Here is a 14755-nt window from a genome sequence, read left to right as displayed (position 1 = left end):
GGAATTGATTGAACCAATATATTCAGAAGACAAATCAGAAAGATGCAGTCAAATGCATTTATTGAAAATATTTTTTAAAGATTGAGAACCAGTGCTCGCTTCGGCAGCACATATACTAAAGATTGAGAACCAGGTGTGTTGTGCATAACCACATTCATGACAGCACATCTGTGATTGTTCACCATTATAACTTACCCCAGTTTTATCACACAAGCGTAAAGTATGAAACGATCCAACAGCAAATAACTCTCCATCTGGAGCCCAGGCAACTGAGGTAATAGGATGCTCATGAGGTTGTGAATTGTACAAAAGGCGGCCATAACTATCCCATACCTAAAAAAGCAAATTTTAAAAAATCTTTTATAACAGTCACCACATTATTACAAAGAAGTTTGTCCTAATGGTAAGGTATCGATTAAAGATTTAGAAATCATCACTTCATTACAGTAGTAATTAAATGTCTTTACTATCACACAAGGGGGGAAAAGCTATATTCTTTAAATCCTAAATATCTCAAAAAATTTTATAACATGTGATAATTTTCCAATTTCACTAAATCCTTGGTTAATCATATAGCCTACACATTTTGAATCCTTTTAAATTTAACAATAAATTTTGAAATGTTCAGTTTTTTGCTTAAATTTTTTTGCTCAGTAAGTGCTCTATCAACTTTCCCTAAAAGTATTTATTTCAACTAAATTTCCTCTAACTCCAGTTACACTGAATCTTATTTTCAGTATAAATTATTTTGGTCTGAAGCTGAACAATGTTTAATAAACCAGTAAGATTGATTTTTAAAACTTCACTTGAGTTGATTTAAATAACCAGTAAAACTAGGAGTTTTATTTATGTTGCTACTCATTAAATCAAATTCTATACGTCAGTGAGATAGGTCAATGAGAAAGTCAACACTTTAAAATACCACTTAAGGGACACCTGGGTGGCTCAGTCGTTAAGCGTCTGCCTTCAGCTCAGGTCATGATCCCAGGGTCCTGAGATCAAGCCCCGCATCGGGCTCCCTACTCGGCAGGAGGCCTGCTTCTCCCTCTCCCACTCCCCCTGCTTGTGTTCCCTCTCTCACTGTCTCTCTCTCTGTCAAATAAATAAACAAAATCTTTAAAAAAATAAAATAAAATAAAATACCACTTAAAATTATAAAATAACAATTTGCTAAATTATTAGAGCTAAAAGACATAGCTAAAGTAAAGGACTAAAAGAATATTCTTATTTGCTAAACACTTTTCACCTAAATTTAATTCTTTCAACCAGGTGATAAATTCAAAAATCACATACCTTATATTTACAGTCCTCACCAGCAGACAAAATCAGATCATTGACAGAGTTCCAATCTACTTTTAGAATAATGCCATCATGAGCTTTCCACTATGAGAAAAAGTAAGATATTAACTATAATTTCAAGAGCACTAAAAAGTTTTTATTTTTATTTATTTTTTTATTTTTTTAAGAAAAGACATTTTGCCTCTCTAATGATTCTCTTGTTCTGTCTTTGGAGATTCCTATCTTCCTTTGATAGTTGTTATGCATAACCTCATTTGCTTGTTTCATTTCTGATTTAAAGTAATGAAAACAGGAACTTATCAAACTCATCATCAAGACAGTATGGTACTAGCACAAAAACAGACACATAGATCAATGGAACAGAATAGAGAACCCAGAAATGGACCCTCAACTCTATAGTCAATTAATCTTCAACAAAGCAGGAAAGAATATCCAATGGAAAAAAGACAGTCTCTTCAACAAATGGTGTTGGGAAAATTGGACAACAACATGCAAAAGAATGAAACTGGACCACTTTCTTACACCATACACAAAGAGCCTTCGGCTCAGGTCATGATCGCAAGGTTCTGGGATCGAGCCCCACATCGGGCTCCCTGCTCAGCGGGAAGCCTGCTTCTCCCTCTCCCACTCCCCCCACTTGTGCTCCCTCTCTCGTTATGTCTCTCTCTGTCAAATAAATAAATAAAATCTTTAAAAAAAAAAAAGTAATGAAAACACTTAGCATTATGACATCCGCTATATAGCTTACCTCCTTATAAATCTCCTCAATTGCCTGGATTCCAGATGGAAAATCTCTTGCTATTGAACTATTCCAAGCTTGACGTGTGTGTGTGATAACACTGGACTGAATCCAAATCTTGCTCTTTTATACAGTTGATTCAATTAAAGATAATGCCTTCATTCTTATTTACTAATTCTTTTCTTTTTTTAAAACTTTGATTATATGACCATCTTCTTTAGTACTCTATTCATTCTCTTCTGCATATTTTCCTAAGCCTCATTCTCTTTACCTTCATGTCTCTAGTCACTGAACTATATAAGAAACCTCTGCATATAACCTCTGTTACCATATAACAGAAGGATGTTTTCCACAGATATGTACATATTTTATACATATATATAGAATGCATACATATATGTCACCCAGAAATTGATAATCTAGAAAGTAAGCATGGATCTCTTCTTGCTCTTAAATACAATCAATTCATGTGCCCATTTATCACATGAGTTTTACCATGTTTAGGGAGAATAATGTAACTGAAAAAGAATTAATTTTCCTTGAAGACCATAAGTACATTTTAATGTCTGAGCCAATTAACTTCAGATCAAAGAGTAACTGATGTTAAGGGCTCTCTCTCTATAGACCATTCCCAACTATTGTTCCTTCTTTTTTTTCTTTCGAGATTTTATTTAAATTCAATTTAGTTAACAGATAGTGTAGTATTAGTTTCAGGGCAGAATTTAGTGATTCATCAGTTGCATATAACACCCAGCACTCATTACATAAAGCGCCCTCCTTAATAACCATCACCCAATTACCCATCTTCCCCCCCCCCCCCCCCCCCCAGCAACCCTCAATTTGTTCCCTATAGTTAAGAGTCTCTTATGGTTTACCTCCTTCTCTGTTTTTATCTTATTTTTCCTTCCCTTTTCCTATGTTCATCCATTTTGTTTCTTAAATTCCACATATGAATGAAATCATATGGTATTTGTCTTTCTCTGACTGACTTATTTCACTTAGCGTAATACCCTCTAGTTCCATCCATGTCATTGCAAATGGCAAGATTTCACTCTTTTCAATGGTAATATTCCACTGTGTATATACATACATCTTCTTTACCCATTCATCAGTCGGCAGACATTTGGGGTCTTTCCATATTTTGGCTATTGTGGACATTGTTGCTATAAACATTGGGGTGCATGTGCCCCTTTGAATCACTATGTTTGTATCCTTTGGATAAATACCCAGTAGCGCAATTGCTGGGACATAGGGTGGTTGTATTTTTAACTTTTTTCGGAACCTCCATACTGTTTTCCAGAGTGGCTGCATCAGCTTGCATTCCCGCCAAGTGTAAGAGGGTTCCCCTTTCTCCACATCCTCACCAACATCTGTTGTTTACTGAGTTGTTCATTTTAGCCATTCTGACCAGTGTGAGGTGGTATCTCATTGTGGTTTTGAACTGTATTTCCCTGATGCCGAGTGATGTTGAGCATCTTTTCATGTGTCTGTTGGCCATTTGGATGTCTTTTTTGCAGAAATGTCTGTTCATGTCTTCTGCCCATTTCTTGATTGGATTATTTGTTCTTTGGATGTTGAGTTTGATAAGTTCTTTATAGATTTTGGATACTAGCCCTTTATCTGATATGTCATTTGCAAATATCTTCTCCCATTCTGTCGGTTGTCTTTTGGTTTTGTTGACTGTTTCCTTTGCTATGCAAAAGCTTTTTAACTTTTTTTTTTCAAGATTTTATTTATTTATTTGACAGAGAGAGACACAGAGAGAGAGGGAACACAAGCAGGGGGAGTGGGAGAGGGAGAAGCAGGCTTCTGGCAGAGCAGGGAGCTGGATGCGGGGCTCAATCCCAGGGCCCCGGGACCATGACCCCAGCCGAAGGCAGACGCCTAATGACTGAGCCACCCAGGCACCCCAAAAGCTTTTTATCTTGACGAAGTCCCAATAGTTCACTTTGCTTTGTTTCCCTTGCCTCCAGGAACATGTCTAGTAAGAAGTTGCTGTGGCCAAAGTCAAAGAGGTTACTGCCCATGTTCTCCTCTAGGATTTTGATGGATTCCTGTCTCACATTTAGGTCTCTCATCCATTTTTAATTTATCTTTGTGTATGGTGTAAGAAAGTGGTCCAGTTTCATTCTTTTGCATGTTGTTGTCCAATTTTCCCAACACCATTTGTTGAAGAGACTGTCTTTTTTCCATTGGATATTCTTTCCTGCTTTGTTGAAGATTAATTGACTATAGAGTTGAGGGTCCATTTCTGAGTTCTCTATTCTGTTCCATTGATCTATGTGTCTGTTTTTGTGCTAGTACCATACTGTCTTGATGATGACAGCTTTGTAATAGAGCTTGAAGTCTGGGATTGTGATGCCTCCAGCTTTGGTTTTCTTTTTCAACATTTTGGCTTTTCAAGGTCTTTTGTGGTTCCCTACAAATTTTAGAATTGTTTGTTCTAGCTCTGTGAAAAATGCTGGTGCTATTCTGACAGAGATTGCAATGAATGTGTAGATTACTTCGGGTAGTATAGACATTTTAACAATATTTGTTTTTCCAATCCATGAGCATGGAATGTTTCTCTATTTCTTATGTCTTCCTCAATTTCTTTCATAAGTGTTCTATAGTTTTCAGAGTACAGATCTTTTATCTCTTTGGTTAGGTTTATTCCTAGGTATTTTATGGTTTTTGGTGCAATTGTAAATGGGATTGACTCCTTGATTTCTCTTTCTGCTGCTTCATTATTGGTGTATAGAAATGCAACAAACTTCTGTGCATTGATTTTATATCCTGCGACTTTGCTGAATTCTTGTATCAGTTCTAGCAATTTTTTGGTGGAGTCTTTCAGGTTTTCTACATAGAGTATCATGTCATCTATAAAGAGTGAAAGTTTGACTTCTTCCTTGCTGATTTGGATGCCTTTTATTTCTTTTTATTGTCTGTTTGCTGAGGCAAGGACTTCCAGTACTATGTTGAACAACAGTCCATCCTATTGTTCTTAATGTACACAGTAAAATATTAAATTAGGGTCAAATAAGCTCTAAGAATAAGCAGTAATTCATAGCTTGTTTTATTCAAGATATATAAAAATATGTACTCTCAGAAACAAATGTTTTGATAATATCCTTTAAAAGCATTAATTCACACAATTTACTGCCAAATTAATACAAATGTCCTGAATAAACTGCAAGGATAAAAATAATAATTCATAGACACAGATATGGGTATATATAGGTACACATACACAGAGATTCTCAAGAGCCTCATTTCAAAGCTACAAAAATAAATTTTTGCATATTCAAAAGTTAAGAACAAAATATGATTTAAACTTTCTGTATACTATGATTTAGGATTATCAGTTTATATATTACACATATTTGTATACTACACTTAAGGCATAGACAGTTTTCAATTATTTCTCAATTAACCGGGCATTTTGTGAAATTCCTTTGACAACAAGCTCCTTGAGGGCAGGAACTATGTTCTGTTTCACTCTGAGTTACCTCACACATGGCGTAGTATCTGGTATATAGTATGTATGCACTACATTTTCACTGAATGAATAAATAAACAGAAGTCTCCTCACTATAAAACCAAGTTCTGGGTCTCTAGAAGAGTCCCTAGAGCTTTTAAGGGAAATCAGGTGTATACTTTTAAACTGTATTCTACAAGCAAGAATTAAGTGCTTCTTTTTGTGGACAATCTAAATTTGAATATATGTTTATGCCCAAGGAAAACTGCTGCAGCTTTAGTTTATGAAGAAAAAAAAGAAAGAAAATTTGCATTAAGTTACTAATTATACTTTAACTCCTCTTCCACTCTAGCTGAATTTTGGCAATGGATACTTTTCTTTCCCTCCACTATGTGCTGGCCCAAAGATTCTACTAAACCACTAAACTATAATTTACCAATGGTAATATATAGTATCTTTCTGACTTTCATTTATATAAGCCTAATTACAGGTATCTCAATAAATCATGTAACTATAAACCAAAAGATTCATCTTGCCTGTTTTTGCTGTATAATTTTAAAGCAGATTTTTGTAGTTTAAGTAGTATGGAAGGACTTTGACTAAAGGCAGGCAGAACTAGTTCTCTTTTGCAGCTTCTTTCATTTGCCCAAATTCTTTACCTTAGCTGCCTAAGAGCAAGCAAGGACTTGTATCTTCTATTTCTTTTTTGTACCATGGTTCTTAGCAGAATGTTCTGCATGCAGTAAAAATGTAAATGCATGTTGACTTTATGAAATATATATAGCATAATCTACATAGAAGTTAAAATTATGGAAACTCAATGTCATTTCTATTTCCTTACTCCCCAAAATCTATACGTACTTAACTGTTAAATCTGATGCTCTTAAAACACTTTTATACCCATTGTAGCTGCTCAATCTCCAACACCAAATCCCTTACTTAGGACCCAGTCATTCTAAATCTTTTTTCCAGCCTCCTTGGCTCTAATTTAATAAGGGCTGACTAAAAGGTAGAGATGACATAATAACTCACACAGTAACATCTATAGTAACAACTACTCTATATTGAGTGCTTACAGTATGCATTCAATATGCTTATTATATAGTCTGTCTTATGCACTTTGCAATTTAACTCATTTAGTCCTCACAACAATCCTAGAAGTAGATATTAGCATCACAACTAAGATGAGAAAGCTGAGAATCAGATATTTTTTAACTTGCCTACAGTTACATTTAGGTAAGTAAGTGAACATCTGAAACCAGGTGACTAGGTATGGAGCCTGTATTTTTATTATCCACACTATACTGTGTCATTATCAAAATATGAAGAAAATGACTCTGCCTTTTAACACTGATATCAAACATCAAAATCCTGAATATAGGCTTAAAGGTTTTCCATTAATTTGTCCTACTCTGACCTGTCTTAACTGTCACCCTTGTTTTGCTTCTATATATTTGGTAAAATTATATACACCTAACTTGTTCTAAACATTACACTGACGACCCCTCCACTCTAAAAATACTAAAAGAATGCTAAGGTTTTAGAGAAAGCTTAAGTGTATTGAATAAATGATGTTGAAGAGGAGGATGCTAGTTATGATAAGAAACACAGTCTAAACAAGCTTTTAAAGTTTTATGATTTTGTCCTGTTTTGTCTCAAATCTATACATCTGAGGCTGACTCTGCTAAATTTAAAGATGCCTATCATGCCAAATCATGTGACAATTTAGTAACTCAAAACACATTTATGATTTACTGGTATAATGTAAGTTGGAATAAGGAGGAAGTGAACCCTGTTAGAAATATAACCAGATATCCCCTATTCTGTAATACAGGCTAATAAAAACACACACTTAAAAGCCTCAGACAAAAAGACCACCCAGAAGAAAGAGACTCCTAAGAAAGTGACCTCTCACTTAGCAGTCCAACAGATCCTGATAACAATTTGCAAATGCCTGAGAAGTACCTGTAAAACTTTAGCATTTGGTTGAAGAGGTTTAATGATCAGCTGCTTGCCTGCTGTGTAAAGAACCTTTTCTGAATCAGGGCCCCACGCTACTGAATATACTGGTGTTCCTGTAAAAAGGAAAAGAAAAAAAAAAAAAACCCAAGAGATTTTCATTATTATGCCTTATAATAAGAGAGATAGTTAAGAGGACCAAAAAAGCAATGTGGAGTGTCATTTCATTTCCTTCTTATTCAATGGCCCTTTCAAATTGGAGCATAGCCTGATACTGAAACACAGACTGAATTAATACTGACCATTGAAAATCTACTGTAAGCAACTGAAACACTGTTTTTAACTGATTTTGATCTTGCTTAGAAAATATGATGGGAGCTTTTAGGAATTCAATATAGTATGCTATTGAAATATAGCATACATATAAATATATATATAATATACATATAGCATATATAAAATAAATACACCTCATTATTTTAAGATATAAAGTATCAGAAAAGTCATGATTTATCATTTCCCACCAACAGCAATCAGTGCTTAAACTGACTCAATACATAAGTTGACTTAAATTTTCCATACAAAAATATACATGGTATATTTACCTTATTGATTAATTCCCATTCCTGAGGGTACTACAGGAAATATACCTACCATTCATCTGCTGCTTAAGCAGTTCTCTAATGGACAGAAATCACCCTACCCCAAAATGATCTATCCCTCCTATCTATGAATTTATAAATGGCAAATTAAATATCAGATTAGGGAAAGTTCTGCTATCTATCAAGTGTGGCTTTGGCCTGAAAGCTAGGCTACGAAGTGTTCAGATATCCCATAACCAGGATGAAGTTGACTTAACACTTTCAGGGGAAAAGTACGTTTGACTTATGTACCATTCTATAAACTACTTTAAATTTCACACTGTTTTCAATTTCTTAGGATAAGAATGTATTTTTTAACTCAATGACTTTCTACATTATTTAATATCTTCTGGAAGGCTGTACTTTATTTGAACCTAGTTTTTAAAAAAATGAATATTATACCTATTGAAAGCATTAAATAATCTGTATTCCACTGTCTGACCCAGTTACCATCCATTAGGAAAGTGAATCAAGGTTATACAATTAATCTATGAAATATCAACCCATTTATATTTCTAAAACTGCTTTCAAAAATTGTCTAGAACTCCTAAGTCAGACTACTGTAGTAGTTGACTTTCTGTGAATGAATAAGACATTCTTAGTAAAATGAAATCTGAATCTGAGGATTTATGGGTAATCAATAAGATTTCATTGTTCATTTAAATGGGAAACCCAACTGGTGCTAATCAACAGGGAGTAATCAGTAATCAACAGGGAGTAAATTTCAGGAAGATAAAGGCTTGTGTTCAAGTGGCACCCTACTTCTTTCATGCCATTTTCTTCCCAATCAGAATATAATTCAGTTGTGAGCAAATCTCAGCTGTTTAAGGGATTTAAAATTCTAGCTTACAACAGACCTAGTACAAAAAACCCCTGAAGCATGCCTTTCATGATTTAGGTTAGATATCACATTGGGTCTAAATATACTATTCAATGACATCTAGGATTGTTCTGTATCAGAGGAACTCACAAATGGCCAACCTCATTCAGAAGGCACTTCTTCTGTTCTTGGTAAGTACATTATCTTGGAATATTCTCTGGAAGTAGCCAGGAGCTGACCTGGATTTCACAAGTAAATTGCCAAACAGGATACAACTCTAATAAACTCCCCAGAAAGTGTAAATCAAAATTTCAGATATTTCAAATGTGGTTCTTGATGAGTACAAGAAGGGAATAGAGGCTGAATGCTTTTTTGATAGGGTGGTGGAGTTATAGGTATCTTCTTTATTTCCATTATTATAAGTTGTAATTATTGTGAAAAAAAGTAAATTAATGTATTTTAATTAAAGACTATCAAATCATCATGAATACAATGAGTAAAATTACACTTTCCTGGGGTGTACATTAAAGGATGACAAACATCTACCCCCAAGGAAATAATTCAGTAAATACAACTCCCATTGAGTTATACAGGATGTGACTCTAGCCCTTTAGTTGTGGTAAAAGGCACAGTTGGGGTATAGGATGAGGAGTTAGGGACGCTTTTGTCCTCTTTAACATTGAATTTGTGGCCTCATTAAGTCAGCTGTGCACCATTTCCTTGCTTATAAACCTTATAAATCTTCAGAATACTTATCTTCCCTGTTGGGACTTGGGAGTTTATTCATTTCTTGATTATAAAATATTTTTAAACCATAATAATGTTAAAAAAACAGATATAAGAACTTAATAGTATAAAACAAAATAGGATTATAGAGGAAAAGTTAAGTAATTCCTTTGCTATAACATGTGGCTTTTAACTATGGGGTTATGAGAGATAAGATAAATAGCTAAGTCTCATTAGTTCAATCTTCCTAACCACTAATATTTAAAATGGATATAACATCAAGAACTAAGAGAAGTTTTCATTATATTCATCTCTTATATTTATAATAAAATGTTAAGTGTAAAACTACTGTATATATGAATGTTTTCTTTTCCAAAAGGAGATATACTACACAACTTCCAATTTGAGTAGTTCTGATGTACATCATTACTGAAGTGGAAAAATTAGCTTCATAAAGAAAATAATGATTTTTATTATGATGAAATCCATCCCACTTGCATTTCAAACAAACCTGTAATATTTAAAATATTTTTTTTAAAACATGCTTATTAAAGCATTGAATTACTCTCAGTGCTACACTTCACTTTGCAAACTCAGTATGAAAATAACAACTATAGCCTTCAGGTTAAACAAGTTTTCAACAAAAAGTTTAGCAAATTATGTGATGTTATTAATTCTAACACTAACCCAAAAAAATGGACAAAAAATAAAAGTAGTTTCATAATAATTAAATAATTTCTTGCCTTTTATATTGGGAATTTTTATTTATGTTCCATTTCAGTTAAGACATGCAAAAATATCTTGTTTTTCTGACTTTGTACACTAAGATCATGTGACCTTTTTGACATTTTTTAAGAAACCACATGCACCTGGGGTTGTGTTAAATGTCAGACCCTTATCTCTCTGTAAAACAAATTATCTAAATTCTTTCAACCTGTTGAAGGCATTTTAAACCACAGAAGAGGAGACAAAAATGTATTTCGATTGTTTTAAGGAAGTACATGGTCAAATATACCATGTTTTTCACACTCATACTAAAAAGTAGCCCCTAAAAATGTTTTTGCATGTTTTAAGAATGCTTTTGAAACAAACTCTTCACTATTACAATGAAGTATTAGCTATCTTTGCCTTGAATGCAATATAAGTCTACATTGGGTGAATATAAGTAAAGTACTTAGAGCAGAGTCTGATACTATACAATCACTATCTATTACCTACTACTACTAGAAATTACTTTGTAATGCAATAAGCAACCAGTTGTTTATTGTGTTGTTCATGATAGGAGGAACTCAATTTTTTTTGGTTGACAAATCATCAAGAATTAAAAAACCAAGAATTATTTCCCTTTCATTCTATTTGTAGGGACATATATTAACAGTAAGCAATCAAGTGGGATTTATTCCACAAAAAAGCAACTCTGATTGTATCTGTCACTCGGTTAGTAAAGAGAAAAAGCTTAAATGAATGCATTTGTATCATTAGTTTCTATTCTCAGACACTTTTCCCTTGGGGATCGCAACTTACCCTATAGCTTCATCTTTCACCTTTCTATAACTGACTCTCACATTAATATTTCAGCCTTTACCTCTGAACCCTAACACAATATTTCCACTTGCACCAAAGACTTTAGACTCTACACATTCAAAACTATCATCCCTCTACACATATCCCCTCATTTATTCTTCTCTCTGAATTCTTTACCTCTTACAGGATATTCATTCCTGTCAGCCACTAAGAACTATTCACTTTTTTTCAACTATCATCACTGTCTCTGTCCAAATCTCAATACACACTAGCATAGAACATTCCAATAACCTCCTTACTGGTCACCCCCATTTTTTTCATTTTATTTTTTTGTTACTATTTTTAATTTTTTTGAGTGTATCTGACACTCAATATTACATTAGTTTCAGGTGTACAACACAGTAATTCCACTTCTCTATACACTATGCTATGTTCACCACAAGTGTAGCTGCCATCTGTCATCGTACAACCCTATTAAAATATCATTACCTATATTCCCTGTGCTGTGCCTTGTATTCCCGTGACTCATTCATTCCATAACTGGAAGCCTATATTTCCCACTCCCCTTCAACCATTTTGCCCATCCCCGTATCCCCTTTCCTCTAGCAACCATCAGTTTATTCTGTATATTTATAGGTCAGATTCTGCTTTTTGCTTATTCTTTTGCTTTGTTTTTAGATTCCACATATGAGTGAAATCATACGGTATTTGTCCTTCTCTGACTTACCTCACTTAACATAATACCCTCTGGGTCCATCCATGTTGTCTCAAGTGAAATGACCTCATCCATTTTTTATGGCTGCATAATATTCCATTGTACATTTTTACCACATTTTCTTTACCCATTCATCTATTGACGGACACTTAGGTTCCTTCTATATCTTGACTATTATAAACAATGCTGCAGTAAACAGGGATGCATATACCTTTCTGAATTAGTGTTTTCATTTTCTTTGGGTAAATACCCAGTAGTAGAATTACTGGATCATATGGTATTTCTGTTTTTAAGAGGAACCTCCATACTATTTTCCACAGTGGCTGTACTAACTTACATTCCACCATCAGTGCATGAGGATTCCTTGTTCTCCACATCTTCACACCACAACTTGTTGGTTTTTTCTTTTTTCTTTTAGCCATTCTGACAGGCGGTTTCGAATTGCATTTCCCTGATGGTCAGTGATGTTGAGATCTTTTCATGTGTCTGTTGCTGGCCACCCCATTTAATCTATTTCTTTTAATTTATCCTACATATTACTAAGTTTATGTTCCTAAGAAATAGTCTTTATCTCTTATTCTTCTGCTTATTTTTTTAAGGTTTGGTATGCTCATAGAATAAAATCAAAACCTCTTCATTTAGCATCCAACACTATCAATGTCTTGGTCCCTCTGGATATACAGCCTCATACAGCCTACCCTCTGGCCCAAGGGGTCTGCTCCCATTCACCTGATTTCCACGCCTTACGCTGTTTGCCCCTATGCCTTTGATCACCTAACTTCCTCCACAGCTCCACTCCATTGCCAACAAGCCCATTTCCTTCCCTAATTTCTTTATCCTTCAAAGCTCAATCTAAAGATATTCCAAGGGCATCTGGGTGGCTCAGTCAGTTGAGCGTCCAACCCCTGGTTTCAGCTCAGGTCATGATCTCAGGGTTGTGAGATCAAGCCCCACATCAGGCTCTGTGCTGGGCGTGAACTTTGCTTAAGATTCATTCTCTCCTTCTCCCTCTGCCCTTCCCTGAAACCCCCCCTAAAAGAAAAAAAAAAAATTCCGATATTTGCCAGGAAGCCCTTCTGATACTTTCTTTCCCCCCAAAGTGATAATCTCTGCTTTCCTGTCCTCTCACAGCATCTTATAATAACAAAAACATCCTGCCTATGCTACAGTTTACATTTCCAGTTCACCTCCTTTACTAAATTCATTATAGACAGATTCCATTTTTGACATTCCATTCTTCCATTTGAATATAATGTGGGGGAAATGTCCTCAAAGGTTTGGAGTATTACTCTATTCCAATTTTAGCCTATAATTAAAATATACAACATAACACAACTTAGCCTATAATTAAAATACACAATGCTTAATTATAATTATCCTTGGTCCATATATTATGTTTCTCTAATAAGGATAAATAACTCCTCAAAGGTCCCAGTAAGAATTGGTTTTAAACTAAATCAGATTTTTCAAAATAAAACCAACTGGGATTAATGCTTCTTCTGTTTTAGAGGAGGTGATGACCGTGACTTTTTCTATCTATATATCCATCTCCAATCATTAAGAAATGAATTAAGGGAGTGCTTCAAATATTAACCTCAGGAGATAACCACTACCAGGTATTTATGGTTACCTAGATAACCACTACCTAGTATTTATGGTTACCCTTTGTTAAAATTTGGTTAATGGGTAGCTAAAGAAATGTAACTATTTTAACACTATCCTAAGAGTAAACGTGACTTAAAAATGAAATCTGGGGGCTCCTGGGTGGCTCAGTCGTTAAGCATCTGCCTTCAGCTCAGGTCATGATCCCAGGGTCCTGGGATTGAGCCCCACATCAGGCTCCTCGCTCTGCGGGGAGTCTGCTTCTCCCTCTCCCTCTGCCTGCCGTTTCCCCTACTTGTGTGCTCGCTCTCTCTCTCTGTCAAATAAATAAATAAAATATTAAAAAAAAATTTTTAAATGAAATCTGGACATTTGGAAGTCAGTTACCAGAGATGCTTCACAATATAACTTTATTATATATTTCTCAAGAATAGTCTGCTACCGGTCTTTGAAGATCAGCTGATACATGTTCAGTTCAACATGAAAACTGCTTTACTATTTCTAGGTAAAATCTAATTAGGAAAATAAATCTGCTGTACACACACAGAAGAAAAAATCATATGTAATCTAAATCCTGACAGGAATGACCACTGAACTGACTTTATGGGCACTTCTTTCCAATTAACATGGAAAACTGAGATGCTACTCTAAGCAGCTGCAGCTTACCAAGTTTTGGACCATCAGGGTATCTGTTCCCCTACATTAGTATGGATATCAAATGTAAAATACAATTTAGAAAGGATGATAATATTATGAGGTTATTAGGACTTTTAAAGTAAGGAGTTACTCCTAATGTTTCCATTACTATTATTTACTTAACTAGACACCCAATCCTATTCCAGATAGTATATGCTCGTAAGGATTCAGAATTATTTTTAAAAGAATCATCAGCCTTTAACCGCATTTATATAGACTCACTAAAAAAGAAAAAGCCCTTGAGTGTTTCTTATATTTCTTGGCTCAAATAATACAGTTACCATGGCCTATCAGGCAACATGGAAAGTAAGAGTATAAATAGAAATAAGAGATTTCTGCCTCAGTTGGTTAAGCATCCAACTCTTGATTTCAGCTCAGGTCATGATCTCCAGGACGTGAGATCAAGTCCTGCACTGGGCTCCCCACTCCCAGTGGAGTCTGCTTGGGATTCTCTCCTTCGCCCTCTCCCCTCCCCCGACAACTCATGTGTGTTCTCTCTCTCTCTCTCTCAAATAAATAAATAAATAAAATCTTTAAAAAAATAAGAGATTTCAGGCTTTGAACCTTACCTAAATCA

At 34.8% G+C, this 14755-nt stretch overlaps 1 protein-coding gene across 1 annotated transcript in view; it reads right to left on the bottom strand.

Moving 5' to 3' along the window:
• Window positions 1-14755, bottom strand: part of IFT80 (intraflagellar transport 80) — a 116105-nt gene that overhangs the window by 79820 nt on the left and 21530 nt on the right. Inside the window, exons 7-9 of the mRNA XM_021702606.1 lie at window positions 7461-7570; window positions 1294-1383; window positions 196-333 (exon numbers count right to left, since the gene is read on the bottom strand). Coding sequence (XP_021558281.1) covers window positions 196-333; window positions 1294-1383; window positions 7461-7570 — 338 coding nt within the window. The remainder of the gene's footprint in view (window positions 1-195; window positions 334-1293; window positions 1384-7460; window positions 7571-14755) is intronic.

The sequence above is a fragment of the Neomonachus schauinslandi genome, chromosome 1 (assembly GCF_002201575.2).
Source record: "Neomonachus schauinslandi chromosome 1, ASM220157v2, whole genome shotgun sequence".
NCBI classification, from domain to species: Eukaryota; Metazoa; Chordata; class Mammalia; order Carnivora; family Phocidae; genus Neomonachus; species Neomonachus schauinslandi.
This window is presented reverse-complemented; position numbering and strand designations above follow the sequence as displayed.